General features: G+C 44.7%; 1 protein-coding gene across 1 annotated transcript in view; it reads left to right on the top strand.

The window, feature by feature from the left end:
• XPO7 (exportin 7) overlaps window positions 1-17755 on the top strand; it is a 48152-nt gene that overhangs the window by 11406 nt on the left and 18991 nt on the right. The window contains exons 2-11 of the mRNA XM_035117782.3: window positions 2030-2176; window positions 3329-3422; window positions 7774-7940; window positions 8335-8400; window positions 9271-9375; window positions 10943-11108; window positions 13048-13121; window positions 13388-13507; window positions 15614-15760; window positions 16810-16982. Of these exons, the coding sequence (XP_034973673.1) occupies window positions 2030-2176; window positions 3329-3422; window positions 7774-7940; window positions 8335-8400; window positions 9271-9375; window positions 10943-11108; window positions 13048-13121; window positions 13388-13507; window positions 15614-15760; window positions 16810-16982 (1259 nt within the window). The remainder of the gene's footprint in view (window positions 1-2029; window positions 2177-3328; window positions 3423-7773; window positions 7941-8334; window positions 8401-9270; window positions 9376-10942; window positions 11109-13047; window positions 13122-13387; window positions 13508-15613; window positions 15761-16809; window positions 16983-17755) is intronic.

Genomic DNA, 17755 nt, shown 5'->3' with positions numbered 1-17755 from the left:
GTTGTTGAGGTTTTTTTAGGATTTTACCCCAGGAAATAAACTGCCGCAGGGCCCAGATTAAACCGATCGGCAGGCTGGATTAGGCCCCCGAAGCGGACTTTGGACATGCCTGTCTTAGATTATTTATTTCCTCATGGGCAGAAAGCTTATAGATAGTATTGTGCAACATAATGTGAATTAGATTTTGGGAAGTGTACATACAGACTTTCACTAAGGAAAATGTGTTCTACAACACACATGGAGAAGAGAACCACGTTGATTCTATTTCCAATCATTTCCTTAAAGGTAGAAAATTTGTCTCTCTTATACACTCTTTGTTGTTTTCTCCCTTCTCTTCTTTTAAACCTGTTTGGGAGACGGATCAAGGGTTCTTTACATATAACTAGTGTCAGTTCCCCCGTGTGTTGGAGGAGATGTAACAAAAGTAGACCCTGTTCACACATGTGGCAGTCTTACAGGTGTGTGCACAGCTTTTGGGTAGAGGTCATGAAGGGCATTTCTGAAATAATAGGTGTACTGGCGCCTTTCGACCCCAAACTGTATCTTCTATCAATTTCTTATAAATCAAATGTGGAGTTAATATATAAAACACTTTTTTTTTGTTCGTAACTGCTTGTTTGACCATATTGCAGGGCTGGAAGGAGTCCTGGTTTTTCTTTAATCATTTGATTCAACAAAGTAATGTTTATTCTCATTTCTGAGTAATGGAGTTATAAATTGAGGGTATCTTGGGGTTCAACTAAGCCTATGGATTTTGCCTCCGTTTTGGTGGCTATTTGTTCCTTATATGACAGGTCAATCATGGTGGTGGCAAGTCTTGATGAAATGTTGGTTTGCTTGGTATTCATAACATTTGTCTTGGACTCTCTGTATCAGGTTGGCTTTTGGTGTAACATCTAAATCAATGTGTACTTGAGAATATACCTTATTTTATGAGGTAATGGCTGTGAACCCTGGATGTATGGGGAGGTTGGTACTCCCCCCCCTTTATTTAATTTCATGTTTTCTACTGGATTGTTACTTCACTATCATGATAAAGGTCCAGTCGTGACCGACTCTGCGGTTGCGCGCTCATCTCGCATTATTGGCCGAGGGAGCCGGCGTATACCTTCCAGGTCATGTGGCTAGCATGACAAAGCCACTTCTGGCGAACCAGAGCAGCACACGGAAACGCCGTTTACCTTCCCGCTGTAGCGGTTCCTATTTATCTACTTGCATTTTGATATGCTTTCGAACTGCTAGGTTGGCAGGAGCTGGGACCAAGCAACGGGAGCTCACCCCGTCACAGGGATTCGAACCGCTGACCTTCTGATCAGCAAGCCCTAGGCTCAGTGGTTTAACCCACAGCGCCACCTGGGTCCCTTGAAGCCTCACAATTCTCCATTTTTTTAAACAACTTGCACAAATTAAATATTTGACTTGTTCAGGTTCAGATTGTGTGTCCAGGCCTACCAACATGGTTGGCAGAACTACCTAAAGGAGCCCCCTGAACTGGAGGCCTTGGAATTCCTGATCCCAGGACGGAGCTGGTATTTAATGTGGTGGTGGTATTTAGAAGAGCCTCTGGGCTATGTGAGTTTGGAAACAGTGGTACCTCCGGTTGTGGACGGGATCTGTTCCGGAGCTCTGGTTGGATCCTGAGATTTCCACAACTGGAGGGACCGATTCTGCGTATGCGTGTATGGCAGTAGAGTGCTTTTGCTCATGCGTGCGCAGCGAAACCCGGAAAAACACTTCCGGGTTTGCCACAAACGTATCCCGAAGGATACGTAACCGGAGGTGAACGTAAGTAGAGGTACCACTGTACTTTCAAAGGGCTGGAATAGGAGAATGAAAATCTGGTGTTTGCTTCTTATAAGGTTTCTTTTAGTGTAGGAGTGTGGTTTTCACCCCGAAGCAAAATGTCAGGGTTTCAGGATTTGTGTTTAGCTTCCCCATGGCTGCATTTCCTCCAGCAGTTGCCCTTAAAGGAAGTCCCACCAAAAATATAAAATAAAATAATCATGCTCTCCTCTTTGTTTTGTTACAGAGTCTAGCCCAGCTAGAGAACCTGTGCAAGCAGCTGTATGAGACAACCGACACCACAACACGGCTCCAGGCAGAGAAAGCCTTGGTTGAGTTTACCAACAGTCCGGACTGCTTGAACAAGTGCCAGCTTCTCCTTGAAAGAGGGAGTGTACGTAGGCAGAGAAACCCACCACCCTGCTTTCAAACCACCTAAAGTGTTCTCTGGGTATTTGCCTGTGCTCATGGCTTGGCACAGAAAAGCACTGCAGGGGTCCTGCTGGTGTATTCTCTCCTCTGCTCTGCTTGCAGCCATGAACTTGAGAACTGATCACTATTGGGTCTCCTTCTGCTTTCTTTTGGAGTAGTTTACACAGAACATCTTGGCCCTTTCTCAAGGCTTTCTATTTAAAATACTGCTAAAGCACTATAAAGGAAGTTGAGTGGAACTATTTCAGAAATAATGTGGTCCACTCTTGGATCTGCTTGAATAATAGCTCGTAAGATTTATTGCAAACCAGCATGAGAATTCAGACACCTCCAGCAGACTTCCACAGTTCCTAGCCTCGAACACCTCCTGTGATAAATCCTTGTGCTCTTCTTACACACTCTTTCCTCCAGTATACACTACAGTCTTTCCTGTGAATACATCTGAGAATCAGACCCTCCTGTCTGTCATGGATTGGCTGAATGCAGAGGAATGGTGGAAGGCACCTGCTGGGGGTACCAAGGAAAGAGTGGGCTCAGAGACGGGATTGGTGGTGGGATGACATGGAATTGTCAGAGGGAGAAGAGGGAGCAGACTAGGAGGAGGAGGTGTCGCAAGCTGAAGAGGTAACGGTTTAGTGAACAGGAAGAAGCTGTGGCAGAGAGCAGTCCAGAAGCGGAGGCTGGAGAGGAGGGGGACTAAGACGCGCAGATGAGGCAGGGAGTCTTCCACCCTCGTCTCCTAGACCTCACAGAGGTATGAATAGGGTGGAGCAAAGACAGACAAGGCAAGGAAGTCTCAAGTTGCTTGAGAAGGACATGGGGGGATTTAGAGAGTGGTGGGACCTGCAGTCCTCACTCCTGCCTCATCGGGACAAGGCCTACTGGGAAGAGTTGCTGTGTTCACTAGGCCTGAGCTGCTTTCATTTCTTTGAATACAGTGTTTACTTCACTGACATATTGTAAGTTATTGCTGACCAGCTCCCCGTTCATGCCTTAACCCTGCCTCACCAGTGTAAACATACATCCTTTACCTTTGACAATCACTTGGAAAGCTTTGTCCTTTCCTGCTTTTTGCCTACAATTTAACCATTTGCTTTCTGTTTGTGTTTTACAGTCGTCTTACTCCCAGTTATTGGCGGCTACATGCCTTACGAAACTGGTGTCACGCACAAACAACCCTTTGCCCTTGGAACAGCGAATAGATATACGTAAGTAGAAGGAAAGAGCCAGCCTGCCCAAGATCGAAATCAGTTACATGAGGAGTTTACAAGATGCCCATGGTATTAAAAGAGGATGCCAAAATCTACAGTTGGGCAAATATCAAAAAAGTGCAGCAAGCTTTTGAGTTCTCCCGAGCTTTTCATTAAACAAGATGTTACACAGGGAGGAAAGTGAGGAGAAAAAAGGTACAAGCACAAGGCTGATGTAGTATCATTAAGATCAGCTTGTAGGCCCAGGCCCAAGATAGTGGTGACTAGCTGAATAAGTCTCTCCCGGGTGTTGCACACCTAGGATTCTGGGATAAAGAAACAATGGCTGCTCCTCTTCACTGAGAAACTGAAGTGTAATCCAAACCAGTGGTGATAAACCCGTGGCCCTCCAAACGTTCTTGTCGTACAGTTCCCATCGGCTCCATTGATCCCAATGGTCAGGGATGATGGGGTTTGTTGTAGTATAGCAGCATCTGGAAGGCTGCAGTTTCCCCCTCCCAAATCTTAAATGAAGCATGCAGGTTCCTGAGCCGAACATCTAAACTTCAATTTATCTGAGAGAACGGTCAGCCAGGGTTACATCATCCCCAACTCTGAAGTGTGTAACCTGCTAAGTGTAGCACTTGGGAGGGACTTATTCAGCCTTAATTTCTGCCTTAGGGCTGAGAAAGCAAGCTGACATTGGTGTCTCAGCATAATCCTAATAACAGTATTGCCAATCTGGATTTTGGAGTTTTTCTTATAGACCAGTGGCTCCCAACAGGTGGTCTGGGGACCCCCAGGGGTCCGCGAGCTATGCCAGAGGGGTCCGCAAGATGCTATTAGAATAAATATATATATAAAAATATATTAAATATAATTCGTATGATAACAGATTTTTTGTTTTGGCCGCTTCCTGCATGAGCAGAGTCTAGCGCAAAACTAGAATTAGATAGAGGCAGTAGTTCTGCTGTATGCCGTTAGGTGGCGCTTTACAAACACTACTGTTTTGCAAAGAGGCAGCACACACATTCCAAACGCTCACCTCCCCAAGATGCTTTGCGCGCGTCGGCTTCATTTGTGCGCTACTGCGCAGGTACCCTGTCTCCTCCATTCCCCTCCCTCCTCCCTGGCGCGCACTCACTTTTTGATTTTAGGATTAGGAATTAATGGGGGTCCTTGTCACGATAGCGGCTCGATGAGGGGTCCTCAAGAAAATTTTGTTGGGAACCCCTGTTATAGACCAATGCAGCTACCTTTCACTTCTTAAACTTTTGAGAAGGCTCTGTACCTCTGTGCTAGCCTTCAGTAATTGTAACAACTATTCAGTCATTTAGTGGCATGGTGCTTAGTCACCATGTTGCTAGTATGTGACTTTTTTGGCAAAGTTTTTTTTTAATTTCATTTTATAATGTATATTAAACAGAAAGAACAATTAAAACAACAGATAAAAATTAAAAGATGAAATACAAAGCTATAAAATAGGCACACGGGTTAAAATAACAAAGTAAGTAAAGACTATCAGCTTTCTCAAGATTATCAAGTATAGCTCCAGATGTGTTAGGCTTGTGACAAGCATTGTCCTGAAAATGACATTTCCCCTGTATATGTCATAAAAGAATGCCAAATTATGTAATAAGTGCCTGGAGGTTCTAGTCCTTATCAAAATCTCAAAATATGCATAATTTTATCTTACAGCTATATTCCAGAGTGAGTGGTACCAGGTGTTCACTGGAAAAAATTGGGCTGTTTCCCATTGAGTTGCAATTACCATTTGTGCTGCCAATATCATATATAAGGCCAATTCTTTTAAATCTTCCATTCTCCAGGACACATTTTGTCAAAACTACAATCGCATGTGGCATGTTTTTTTCCAGGGGAGTAAATGGGTTGGCCTTGTCTTATTACATAATTATTTTAAACAGGTTTGCCTTTCCTTAAGAAACCCAATGCAACCTGCTAATGTAAACTGAAACAATCGCTTGTCAAACTTATTAAAACGGCTAACTATTACAGTGGTACCTCTGGTCATGAACTTAATTTGTTCTGGAGGTCCGTTCTTAACTAGAGGTGTGCTTTCGCTAATGGGGCTGCTGCACTGCCGCCGCCACACGATTTCTGTTCTCATCCTGAGGTAAAGTTCTTAACCCGAGATACTACTTCCAGGTTAGCGGAGCTTGTAACCTGAGGTACCATTGTATTAAGTCCAATAAGCTGCCCATAAAGTGTTAAAGCAGCCTAGAAACACAAGCAGCCATTCAAAAATAATTTAACCACAACAATTACGGACAGTACAATTGCATCTTACGTGAAGGCTCAATTCCTAGGGATCCACATATACTCAAAAATTGTAAATACCCAAGCCCTTGGAACCCTTGCCCCCACAAGCACAAAGTGACCCAAGTGGACCTGGCACAAAAAATAACTTTTAAACTCTCTTCCTTGCTTGGAGGGCAAGGCCTACTTAGGGCACTAACTCCAGCAGACTAAAGATGCTTGCACAAAATTTCGTAGGAACTCTTGATGTCCCCATGAGATCTCGCAAGAGCATCCCAGAACCAATGTGCCAAGAGGGCCTTACCCACACCCTTGGCCAGCCCCAATCTCTCTCACCCCCAAAAGAACACAAGCGAATAAAGGAGAACCTACACAAACAAATATTAAGCAAAACAGAAACATCGTCACCTAATCCCATCCCCATCTACCATCCCACCCCCTATCTACCTCGTTTTCCCTCTTTCTTCTTAGTGTCTTAACAAACGAAACTGATTTGCAAAAATGACACATGTAAAAATATGAGAGACACTGCACACACCTTTGTAATTCAAGAAATCTTTAATAAAAAATACTTTTTTTAAAAAAGAGGGCCTTACCCCACAAGCAAGGGGGAGAGCGTAAAATCTGTGCTGGGAAACCCCAAGTGGACCCGGCACTAAAAAGTGCTTTAAAGCTCTCTGCCCTTGCTTGCATTTAACTCTCTTAAGTTTCAACCAGGCAACCTTCAACTACGTGAGGTTGAAATCACACAAATTAAATGTGCACAAATACAGTCATATCTTGGTTTTTAAACAGCTTAGTTCTCGAACGTTTTGGCTCCCGAACACTGCAAACCCTGAAGTGACTGTTCCGGTTTGCGAACTATTTTTGGAAGGTGACGGGTCTTCTGAGCTTCCTGCAGCCAATCAGAAGCCGTGCTTTGGTTTCCAAACGTTTTGGAAGTCGAACAGACTTCCAGAATGGATTCTGTTCCGACTTCCAGGGTACAACTGTACTTCAAAAAGAGACCGACCCTTCATAGCCCAAAAGCCTTCCTGAAAAGGAAGATTATGCTCATCCCATGGAAGACCACTAGAGGGGGCAAGATGAGTGTCCCTTGTGGAGGAATTGCAGAGCCACTCATGGAGAAGTAAACAGGAAGAAGCCTCACTCTCCTTGCTCCGAACTAAACATATCTCTGGGGTGGTTGATACTCACACCAGGGCCTCTGACACTCATCAGCAGGTGGGCAGGTCCACACAGGAAAAGGTGATTCTGGTCCCAAATCATAAAAGGCTTTCAAAGTCATCGCCAGCACTTTGAATTAGGCCCAGAAGCAACTTGGGAAGCCAGCTTGGCTGTCTCAGTAGGGCGGCAGCACGCTTTGTCTAGGCAGCCCCTCTTCAGCAGCCTGGCCAAAGCATTGTGGAGCAATTGTAGCCTCTGAGCCCTTTTCAAAGGCAACCGTACGTAGGGAACTCTTTGTAGTAATCTAAACATAAATGCGTGGTATTCAACTAAGTTTTGCTCACATGTATAGATCCACTGAAAATAGTGATTAAGTGAGGTCCATGAATGTCGGTGGGCCGGAGGTTAGTTGAATACTAACCAATGTATTAATGCGTCACCCTGAGCAAGCCTTTCCTCAATAAACTTGCTCTGAGGTTACTGTAGGTAGATAGAGTAACTTCTGGCTAATGACAGAGAAGTGGACGTTCGATCTCAGAAGGGTTCTGATCTTTCCAGAGCCACATGTTTCCCCCCTCACCATTTCCTTTCCCAACACATTCCATATGTGGTGTGGGGTCCTAAGCATATAGCATGTGCATGCCTGTGTAGGAATTACAATAAACGTTCCATTTACTCCTGAATTTGATATTGGGTAATCGCAAGGGACACCCAACAGGCACAACTATAGAAGCATAGAATTGCAGAGTGGGGGTGGACATCAAGGGCCATCTAGTCCAAGCCTCTTTGGTGGCTTTTCTGTGTTGCTGCAGCGGGGGGTGGGGGCGTTGTTTCAGAAGTTCAGCTTCAGGAGATGCTTTATTTATCCGTTTTCGGCTCTTGTCTTTGCCATTCTTCTTCATCTGGATGTTTCCTTGTCTTTCAGGGAACTACGTGCTCAACTACCTTGCCACCAGACCCAAGCTGGCAACTTTTGTTACGCAGGCACTAATTCAGCTCTACGCCAGGATCACAAAGCTGGGCTGGTTTGACTGTCAGAAAGATGAATATGTTTTCAGAAACGTCATCACTGATGTCACAAGGTTTTTACAGGTTGGCCGTTTCCTCCACCCCACCCGTCCCACTTGGCATATGTAGTGGTTTCACCAAGAGGCTTCTCGAGATGCCATCAGACAGTCGTCACCAACCTAATACAGTACTCTCTAGCTGTTTTGGACTGTAACTCCCAACCAGCAAGACCATTTGGCGCTGGGGCTGATGGAAAACCCTTCAAGGTGGTTTGCAACAATAAATTAAAATAATGGAACACAGTAATAGAGAGTACCCAAAATATTAAAACCAAAAACCATCAATCCACAGTATAGAATCACTTCTGCCCAAGGGATCTTAATTTTGTGTGTGTGTGTGTGCGCGCGCAGTAACATTTGTCATCTTGCTGCTTGACCTCCTTTGTCATTCAGTCTGACTCTGCCTGTTCCTTCTCCAGGACAGTGTAGAACACTGCATCATAGGAGTGACAATCCTGTCTCAGCTAACAAATGAAATTAATCAAGTAAGTGTCTCAGCCTTTGCCAGTAAACTCAGTGTCAACTCTTTTCCTTTGGATTGCTGCTGTATGTAATGCACCGATTTCATGTCCTTTGGTGGTAAGAAATTGAGCACTCCCTCCAGAGATTAGTCTCTGCCATCTCAGGCTCCGCTTACACCTCTTCCCTATTAAGAGACTCAGAAGGGCACTGCTTTCTATGAAAAGCATTAACTGATGGTGACCCGGAGTTCTTTCTCAGCCAAAAGTCCTCATTTCTTCAGTAAGAATAGGAAAGCCACTCATTGCAAAATTGCAAATAATCACACTCTTCCTCCAGCTTCTCCTTTCCAGGCATTTACTGTAGGTGGCTCAGCCTGTACCTCATGCAAAAGAGAAAGTCAACCTCAGTCGGGAAACTTGGGCATTGCCTGAATGCTGCCAGGCTGTCACAGTTTTGTTCTGCAGAACTGTAAATTATTGAACAGACTTCGAAATTCTTAGCTGGGATTCCTGCATTGCAGGCTGTTAGACTAGATCAGGCATCCCCAAACTTGGCCCTCCAAATGTTTTTGGACTACAATTCCCATCATCCCTGACCACTGGCCCTGTTGGCTAGGGATGATGGGAGTTGTAGTCCCAAAACATCTGGAGGGCCAAGTTAGGGGTGCCTGGACTAGATGGCCTTTGGGTTCCCTTCAAACCCTAGAGTTCTATGAAATTGTGCTCTAGGTGGTTAGCATGCTTTATTTACTGGCAGAGGGCGGTCTATGGGGTGTTCTGCTGTTTCGAGTTTTTCCTTTATTGGGATGGTTACTTTGACTCTGCACTCTTTAACTTGAGTTGTAATGATCTCTCTCTCTTTATCTCTTTTTCCCTGCTCCCCACCCCACTCAGGCAGACACTACACACCCACTGACCAAGCACAGGAAAATAGCCTCTTCATTCCGAGATTCATCTTTGTTTGATATTTTCACTCTCTCGTGCAATTTACTAAAACAGGTGATTTTGAGAACAACTTCTTTTTTTGGGGGGGTGGAACTTTGGACAGTGTTTTCTTCTAGCTGTGGGTTTAGGACCCTGAAATTGCTTCTGTGAAGAATGCTCTTTCAAGCAAACACCTGTGTGGTTTTAAATTAGCTGAGCTGTATTGACAAGAAATTTAGCTGTCCTAAAAAGGGAACTACAGAATGATGATGATGATACCTTTATTGTCAATGTACAACCTGTGCACAGTGAAATTAACCAATCCTCCCTCCCCCTCAAACACTCAACCTCATTGCAGTCTGTGTGCTTGTCGCACAGTTGCACTATATTATTTTCCGTTCAGCAGCCTAACAGCCCATGGATAGAAACTGTTTTTTAGCCTGTTGGTATGACTGATTATACTTCTATATCTCCTGCCCAAGGGTAGAAGATTAAAGAGGGGCTGGCCAGGGTGTGAATCGCCCCTGAGAATTTTTCTCGCTCTCCTATAGCAACGATCCCTAGCGGGCTCAGGGGACAGCCCATGATATCATGGGCTGTGTTCACCACCCTCTGTAAAGACTTTCTGTCCGTGGCTGTCAAACCAACGTACCACACTGTGATACAATATGAGAGGACAAGAAGCAGTGTTGGGTTCGAATCCCCACTTGGTAGGGTTGCCAGACTCAATAGAGGACAGGACATCTGTGCCTTTAATTGCCCTCCTCTCTTTTGAGTCTGGAAACCTTAAAGAGAAACCAGCAGACCCTTTGCTTGGAAATTAAACAAAGGGTCTGCTGGTTTCTCTTTAAGGTTTCCAGACTCAAAAGAGAGCAGGGCAATTAAAGGCACAGAAGTCCTGTCCTCTGTTGACTCTGGCAACCCTACCACTCGGCCATAAAGCTCACTGGGTGACTTGGGTCCAGTCACTCACTCTCAGCCTCACCTACCTCACTGGCTTGTTGTGGGGGTTAAATGAGGAAGGGGAGAATCTTGTACACCACCTTGAGCTCCTTGGAGAAAAATGTGGTGTGTGAATGCAATAAATAACAGAAATAAAGCAGCAGAAAATTGAGGGGAGGGAGACACTGATTAAAAGCCATGTCCTTTTACATGGTTTTGTATGTTTAGTAGTATTTTATGCACTGAGACTTGCCGTTATTTTTATTTATTATAGATTAGTAATTCTTTATTGTAATTGGTAAGTGTAAACCGTCTATTATTTGCTGATGTTTAATTTTACTGTTTACTATTAAATTCTAAAAGTTATTGTGACTTTTTATATTGGATCAGATTGTTATTATTAGTGTTCAATGTTTTATTATGTTTTTATGTGTTGGATATAAAACCCGACCAGATGGGCAGGGTATAAATAAATGAAAACATTATTATTATTTATTAAAACTGAGCTCCACAGGAAAGCAGCTCCACTTTTTCTTTTTCTTTTACTGTAAGATTGGGACATTCCAGTGTTTCTAGTAGGGGAGCCCTGAGATGAAACCATTTTGCCTTCCCACTCCAGGATTCCCTTTGCCTTTAGGCTTGCCTGCTGTCTGTTCATTAACAGATGTGGTTTTCCATTCTATTTTTCTTCTTTTGGTAGGCTTCAGGGAAAAACCTGAACCTGAACGATGAAAGCCAGCACGGCCTCCTCATGCAGCTTCTCAAACTCACACACAACTGCCTAAACTTCGACTTCATTGGTACATCCACAGATGAGTCCTCAGATGACCTCTGCACCGTGCAGATCCCCACCAGCTGGAGATCAGGTAAAGCGCCTTTCTTCCCTCCTCTGGCCCAGCCATGAGAGGCCTTGGGAAGTGAGCTGTGTGAGGGGAACTTGATCAGTAGCAGCTGTGACTTTGCAAGCTGTGCGCAGTCTTCCCATCCTCTCTGAGTGACCAGCGTGCTGACAGATCCCCAATTCGAGTATTCCTGTGCTGGGGTTGTTGAGAGTTGTTGTCCAAAACATCCAGAGGGCACCAGGTTGGCACAAGTGAAGTGCTTTGAATGCTCCACGCTGTAGCTTGTGTGGATAAAGTTGAGTATGAAATTGTAAACTGTTTAGAAAATGGTGCCCGAGTTTTGATTTTTTTTAATACTTACTTTCCTCTTCCCTCCCTGTCCCTTGCATGTGGTGAATGGATGGATGGATGTTTAGTGCAACCTTTACCATCCTGGTGCCTCCTCTAGCTTTTGGACTGAAACTTGCATTGACCGCAACTGGCTAGCAGTGTGGTGGGTGTTAGGATTCTTGCTCCGTGTTTGCAGTTATGGGATTGTCATCTATCACATGATGGTGTATGTTTTCGTTCCACATAGAGGGAAGTGACAGAGACAGGATGTTTTGTGCTACTGTGTTCCAGAATGTAGGACTATTGTCCTTTGTTTCCTTCTCTCTTTGCTGTCTGATGAGAAAGAGGAAGGAGCTAAGGCAGAATGCTCCAAGTGTATTATATGTAAATAAAATAGATTAGCCAAAATGCTGACCTATTGAGTCTGTTACGCGAACCGCCAATACTCTGCAGGTTCCTAAGTGTGCTGATACTTCTTGGTATCAGTCGCTGTGATGTTCGGGCTGAAGAAAGGTTTTGAAGCTCCTAAACAATCGAACAGGAGGGAGAGAACATGCCAGTTGAGCATGTGTCCCTGCCATGGTCCTCCATGCAAGTAGAATGATCCTGGGGGCAGTGTTGGGAGCACAGCCACGCATGCTGGGGTTGATGGGAGTTCTAGTCCAAAACTTACTGAGTGCACCAGGTTGAAGAGGGCTGCTTTAGTAGAAGCTTCGAAAACAAGAAGCATAAGTCGGCACTTTTAAACAATGATATACTTGATAGTTGCTGCTCTGCACCTCCCTCAATGGGAAACCAGCGTGGGGTGGGGTGGGGAATCTTTCAGCAGAAACATTCTGCAAATAGCATTGGTTTTCTTTTTGTTGTTGTCTTAGAAAGAAAACAGTTTGCTTCTGCATGCTAGGTTCATTCAGCAGCAGCTGCTGAATATTAGAGAATTTTCTTAATGTTGTATTGAAGTCTGAAAGCTCTGTGTTTCCAGTCTCAACTCTGTGTGGGTGGTGATGTTTAAAATTTCTATACTGTCTTTATTCGAGGATCACAGGGTGGTCTACAATAGAAAAACACAGTTTAAAAGACCATGGTTTGTTTAATTAGGCAAAGGTCTGGGAGAAGAGGAATGTTTTTGCCTGGCGCCTAAAGATATATAACAATGGTGGAAGGCGAGCTTCCCTAGGGAAAGCATTCCACATGCAGGGAACCACTTTTTATATAAGGATAACTCTGCTTTGCTTCCTTGTGACACATCAGCTTTAAGTCAAAGCCTCATTTCACACTGAATTTAAGCCTAGCTATATCTGACATGAGAAGAACCATTCAGGGATCTCCTGATGTCTTTCAGCATCTTTAAAAGCAGTTGAGAGTGGGGAATAGGGCCGTGGTGCTACAGATCGGCCTCCAGTTTTAGAATCGTAGAGTTGGAAGGGACCATGAGGGCCATCTAGTCCAACGCCCTGTAATGTAGGAATCTTATAATGATCATAATGATTATGAAAGACCCGTCAGTGCCAAGGGCGTTGGTAGGGATGCTGCGCTGAGCAAAGCTGAAGGCCTGAGATAGTCACGAGTGCTGGGTTGAACCACTTTGCCAGAGTTCGGGTATCCACAGTGATGTGTTGTTTGTTTCTTCCAGCCTTTCTAGATTCCTCAACTTTACAGCTGTTTTTTGACCTGTACCATTCCATCCCTCCTACGTTTTCACCTCTGGTGAGTGTGGCATTCCTGACTTAATGGGCAGGGGCATATGTCCCAGGGGCATACATCCCCTTGAGAAGATTCACAGGATGGATTTGATCACCCTGTTGGGAGATCAGGAGGAAGTTTTTCTCTCCCTCCCCCCCCTCCACAAAATGGTTACCTGCTTGTTTGCATTGTCTTTCTACAACCTATATGTCAATGCAAGTGTGTATTTGGTTTATATTTTATTCCGGACAACTTACGGTTCTCCCTTTTTTTCACCCTCCTACCTTTAGGTCTTATCATGTCTAGTGCAAATTGCCTCTGTACGTAGGTCCCTTTTTAACAATGCAGAAAGAGCGAAGTTCCTGTCTCATCTCGTTGATGGTGTCAAGCGAATACTGGAAAACCCTCAGGTGAGTCTGTCAGAACTGTGGATGGGAGTCAACTGTGGGGTGTGCGTGGGTGAGGCCCATGGAACTGAGCAACAGGTGGTAAACTAGCTGGCAACCAGGGCAAAGCTTAAGAGGGTGAATAAACACAAAGCTTCGTCGTACACGTATGTGAATGGTTCATACTGAAACCAGCAACATTATGTGCCAAGAGATATTTTTGGCAAGTCTCTGTGCTGAGCTCTGCAACCTATAGTGTGTGTGTGTGTGTGTGTGTGTGTGTGTGTGTGTGTGTGTATGTGTATTGCTGTGTGCACTGTTCAGTTTTTTTGGTCACTCCTTCAACATCTACTGACCGTGCTCTGTTCTCATTGGACTGTTATTCCAGCTGTTTTAAAACCACTGGAGAAGAGAATGCTCTTGCACAGGTTTCCGATTGGAACATCTGGTTGGCCATTGTGAAAAGAGGATGCTGGACTGGATGGGCCTTTGGCCCAATCCAGCAGTCTCTTCTTATGTTTCCTCCCCTCCCCTTGTGCCCCCCTTACTTCTGCAAACCTTTCCCCCCAAGTTGCTGATTCCTTCTTGTATGTGGACGGTGCCTTTTGTGGTAGGTAAAGGCAGGAACTTGAAACAAGTTCTCTCTTTGTATATCTGTTTATTCTGCTAGAAAATAAGAAACTACAAAAAGATGCAGGTCACAAGAACCTCAGCCTCCTCCAGGCTTCATAAATTTCACCCGGCCATTACCTGCCATTCTTGGTGCACAACAGGTTTGAGCGACATTGCTGTGCCCCATCTGAAGACAAGGGCAGCTCTTGACTCCACAGAGTGTGCTAGGCTGGCTCACAGTGGTAGGACTCCCACCACCATTGCAGAGCAATTCAGAGGTCTTGGGTGCTCCGTTCTGAAGTGCCTGAACAAATTAGTGTTTTGGAAACTGTACTTGGTGGCAGCCCCAACCACCGTCAGTGTTGGGCTGCGGTCTCCTGGACTTTCAGGTAGACCCATTCATTGCATGCCACAATGATGAGCCTTCACTCCACAGCTGCGAGGGTTATAGTAGCTACACATTGGAAAAGCAGATATGTACTCACCAGGTTTGATTGGATACAAAAACTAACAGAGTATGCGGAGGTAGACTACTTATCAGAAAGAATCAAAGATAAATCCAAACAGGAATTTGTCTCACATCGGAATTGTTTTAAGGAAGACTTGAAGAGTAATTGCTGCAATCTGAAAATGGTAACGGCCTTTGAATAGTTTCTGTAGATAACAAATTTTAAAGGAGAATTGATAGATAAGAAAATATTATAAATACCAGTAAAAAAAGACAGTGGACAAGTATAGGCAGTAAGTTTATTAGTACAAAATGGAAGAGACGGAAGCCTTCATTTATGAGGAATATTATGATTTTAAAATTACATCTTTTTTCTTTTTTGTGTACAGTAATACTTGTCGATCTATGATAATAACAATTACGAACATTCTCTGAAAACAAGAATATGTATAATTGTAAGATGTAAAGTCATGATGTAAAGATATACTTGTAAGTAATAAAGGAAAAACTAAAAGAAAAAAAAGATAAGCCTTCACTAGTCCCCAACCATGGGAGCAGAAGCTTTTTGTGCTGTGCCACACTTTTATGTTGTGAACCGGCCTGTGATCTTCGGATGAAGGCCGGGATAAAGGGTAAAGGGACCCCTGACCGTTAGGTCCAGTCGCGGACGACTCGGGTTGCTGCGCTCATCTCGCTTTATTGGTCGAGGGACCCGGCGTACAGCTTCCGGGTCATGTGGCCAGCATGACTAAGCCGCTTCTGGCGAACCAGAGCAGCGCACGGAAACGCTGTTTACCTTCCCGCCAGAGCAGTACCTATTTATCTACTTGCACTTTTGACGTGCTTTCAAGCTGCTAGGTTGGCAGGAGCTGGGACCGAGCAACAGGAGCTCACCCCGTCACTGGGATTTGAACCACCGACCTTCTGATTGGCAAGCCCTAGACTCTGTGGTTTAGACCACAGCGCCACCCGCATCCCGGAGGGCGGGATACAAATTAAATAAATAACGAATCAATCCAGTTTACTGACTCCGGTGCCATGACCCTTTTCGAAATTTGTTCCTTTCCCAGAGCTTGTCAGACCCAAACAACTACCATGAGTTCTGTCGACTTCTGGCCCGCCTGAAAAGCAATTACCAGCTCGGGGAGCTGGTGAAAGTAGAAAACTACCCTGAGGTCATCCGCCTCATTGCCAACTTCACAGTGACCAGCTTGCAGGTGAGAAGCTGCATGGTTTTGGTTTGGCACCGTGTGCAGGTGTGTGTTGCGGAGGGAGCGTTTTCAGCAGGGGGAGAGCACACAAAAATCACACTGCAACCTTTGACCTCGTTAGGTTGAAACTGAGAGGGAAGTGGCGGGCTTCCCTCTCAGAGTCGCCTGCTCTGGGTGTATAAGGTGCATAAGGTACACAATAGTAATATTGTGTTCTCTGTCACTACATGAATCACGCAGAATTGCCTTGGTTTGTTCCTCGCTGCACAGCATTTTAGCTCATTAAGAGCAGAAAACACTTCCAACCATGCAGACCACAGCAAGGCAAATTGGACTTTCTGTCAGGGCCACCAGTCTTCAAAACATCTCCCCTCCCTACGTGGTATATTTGGGAAACGTACTGATGTTAGGTAGCCTACACGTGCGGGAATTTAGAAAGTGTGTGAAGGGATATTGTTAGGAGAATCTGGTTACTGTATGTTTCTGTAATGTTTGGGGGGGGGATCTCAGCCTTGGGCCAGTTTGATAGAAAGTAGACACTGAATTCTTCTTGCTTAACCAGGCATCCAGCTCTGATAATGCAGGCATGCTTTTCCTCTGAGAATGTGACTTAATTTCTGCGCATGTGTAAAGCTAAGGTGAGGGGAGTGCCTCTGTATAAGCTACTCTTGTTCTGACCAAATAAAAGCTATCGTAAACATTGCAGCTGGAGTGGTGAATTGAAGAAAATCCACTACCTTGGCCAGTGTGGCAGAATCTTGTTTAATTTTATAAATATGGAGGAGCTTCCTTTGTTGTACGTATTCAGGTGCTGAGATGCATGAAACACACACACACACCCAAAATAAGGATGTTCAAGGTCCCAAGTACAGACTTTAAGTTCCCCTTTAGGTGTCCAAACAGATCTGCACTGTGCTGCTTACTCTCCTTACAAAGGTTGACAGCTGTTTGTTTGAATGGCTCCCATGTCCTTAAGTGCAAAGGCTGGGGGTCGGGGTGGAGGGTGCTGGCCAGTCTGCAAGTGGCATTCCATTTCCTTCCCTTTGTTCCTACAGCACTGGGAATTTGCTCCGAACAGCGTTCACTATCTCCTGAGCCTGTGGCAGCGCCTGGCAGCGTCTGTTCCTTACGTCAAAGCCACAGAGCCGCACATGCTGGAGACTTACACGCCTGAAGTCACCAAAGCTTACATCACCTCCAGGCTGGAGTCTGTGCACATCATACTGAGGTAAAGAGGCCAAGAGAAAAGTGGTACTCAAGGAGTGGAGGGAGAACAGCCTGCACAAGCCCTTGTTGGTACCTAAACAGTTCAGGACCCAGTTATCTGAAGGGACTCCTGAACCCATACGAACCTACCCAAACTATAAGCTTAGCCCTGAGGCTGCTGTCCAATGCACTGGTAAAAACTGTTAGGTTGGTGAGTACCAGCAGCAGCATCTTTTCTGTGGTGGCCCCCTAACCCTGCAACATCCTTCCCAGGGAAATACACATGACTCCCCTCCCCCTCTCATAGGCCTTTCTTCATTCTGGTCTGTGTTGGGGTGATTTTAGGGTTACTGTGTTTTAAGAACTTGGTTTTATCTGCTGCATCTGTTTGTTTGTTTTTTAAATGCTTTACAACTTGGGGATTTTAATACTGATCTGTCGTCGTGGGAGTTATCAGCCACACAAAAATATGATGTGGTTATTTATTTACTTATCAGTCTTATTTGTAGCCCCCTCTTATTTGAATGTTCTCAGTCCCAGAGTGGGGAGCAAAGTAAAAAAAATTTTAAAAAAACACCATAGAAAAATGATATAGAAAAGTTACAAAATCATATAAACAGGACCAATAAACATCTAAACAATTATGTCATAAGGTAAACAGGTAAAATTGCATCAGCATAAATGAATGAATGAATGAATGAATATTTCCAGTTTAACAAAATGTGGGTCTCAGGCTCAGCAGAGCTGCCAGGTAGTGATTTACAGGTGGATTTGCTGGCCTCCCCCAGAGAGTTG

This window comes from Zootoca vivipara, chromosome 6 (genome assembly GCF_965207765.1).
Source record: "Zootoca vivipara chromosome 6, rZooViv2.hap1.1, whole genome shotgun sequence".
Lineage (NCBI taxonomy): Eukaryota > Metazoa > Chordata > Lepidosauria > Squamata > Lacertidae > Zootoca > Zootoca vivipara.
Note: the sequence above shows the minus strand (reverse complement) of the source record. Positions and strands in the feature narration are given on the sequence as shown.